At 36.6% G+C, this 1,610-nt stretch overlaps 1 protein-coding gene across 1 annotated transcript in view; it reads left to right on the top strand.

The window, feature by feature from the left end:
- Window positions 1-1,610, top strand: part of THEMIS (thymocyte selection associated) — a 163,805-nt gene that overhangs the window by 33,372 nt on the left and 128,823 nt on the right. The window contains exon 2 of the mRNA XM_012660821.1: window positions 1,109-1,567. Within this exon, the coding sequence (XP_012516275.1) occupies window positions 1,150-1,567 (418 nt within the window). The 5' untranslated portion in view covers window positions 1,109-1,149. The remainder of the gene's footprint in view (window positions 1-1,108; window positions 1,568-1,610) is intronic.

Here is a 1,610-nt window from a genome sequence, read left to right as displayed (position 1 = left end):
TGTCAGCCTAGCTCACAGCAACCTCAAACTCCTGACCTCAAGTGATCCTCCCACCTCAGCCTCCCAGAGTGCTAGGATTACAGGTGTGAGCCACTGCACCCAGCCAATATATGTACCACATTTTGTTAATTCACTCATGAAATCATGGGCACTTAGGTTGATTCCAAATCTTTGCGATTGTGAATTGTGCCGCAATAAACATTCTACTGTCTTCAGGTGTCTTTCTGACAAAATAACTTCTATTCCTTTGGGTAGATACCCAGTAGTGGGATTGCTGGATAGAATGGTAGGTCTACTTTTAGTTTTTTGAGAAATCTCCATATTGTTTTCCATAGAGGTTGTACTAATTTGCAGTCCCACCAAACAGAGTATAAGCATTCCTTTCTCTCTTCATACACGCCAACACCTTTTTTGGACTTTTTAATAAAAGCCATTCTAACAGAGGTAAGGTGATATCTCATTTTGGTTTTAATTTGCATTTCCCTGATGATTAGTAAGGTAGAACATTTTTTCATGTGTTTGTTGGCCATTTGTCTATCTTCTTTTGAAAAAGTTCTGTTCATGTCTTTTTCCCACTTTTTAATGGGGTTGTTTTTTTCTTACTGATTTGTTTGAATTCTTTGTAGATTCTTGAGATTAGCCCATTATTGGATGTATAGTTTGTGAATATTTTCTCCCATTCTGTAGATTGTCTGTTTGCTCTGTTCATTTTTTCTTTTACTGTGCAGAAACTTTTCAATTCAATCAAGCCCCATTTATTTATTTTTGTTGTTGCTGTGATTGCCATTGGGATCTATTTCATAAATTTTTTGCCTAGGCCGATATCTAAAAGAGTTTTCTCTACATTTTCTTCTAGAATTCTTATGGTTTCATGCTTTACTTTTCAGTCTTTTATCTATCCTGAGTTAAGTTTTGTGAGTGGTGAGAGATAGGGGTCCTGTTTCATTCTTCTGCATGTGGTTATCCAATTTTCCCAGTGCCCTTTATTGAATAGGGAGGAACAGTGCTTTTAAAAGCTACACAGTACTTGTTTTATTACTGTATCTTTGTGATTTTATTATGAGAACTGTTATTGTAAGAACTCTAATTCGTGCAATTCTGTTCTTAGGTCTTTTTAAGATTGTGGCTGATAAAACTCCGTATCTTAGCATGGAAGAAATTACAAGGACCATTCATATTGGAACAAGCAGACTAGGGCATCCTTGCTTCTATCATCAGAAGGATATAAAACTACAGAATCTCACCATAAAGCAGGGGGAGCAAATCATGCTCAACTCAGTTGAAGAGATCGATGGAGAAATAAGGGTGAACTGTGGAGTACTAAGGAATCATCAAAATCACTCATTTACTCTGCCTTTGTCACAAGAAGGAGAATTCTATGAATGTGAAGATGAACATATTTATACGCTAAAAGAGATTGTCGAATGGAAGATTCCCAAGAACAGAACACGAACTGTGAAACTTACAGATTTTTCAAATAAATGGGACTCAACAAATCCATTTCCTGAAGACTTTTGTGGTACTCTGATTCTCAAGCCTGTTTATGAAATTCAAGGTGTGATGAAATGTGAGTATCCACTGAGAATGATGGTCTATGAGCACAAGCATTG

This window comes from Propithecus coquereli, unplaced genomic scaffold (genome assembly GCF_000956105.1).
Source record: "Propithecus coquereli isolate 6110/MARCELLA unplaced genomic scaffold, Pcoq_1.0 Scaffold68, whole genome shotgun sequence".
NCBI lineage: Eukaryota > Metazoa > Chordata > Mammalia > Primates > Indriidae > Propithecus > Propithecus coquereli.
The sequence above is the reverse complement of the archived record's forward strand: the minus strand, read 5'-3'. Positions and strand labels throughout refer to the sequence as shown.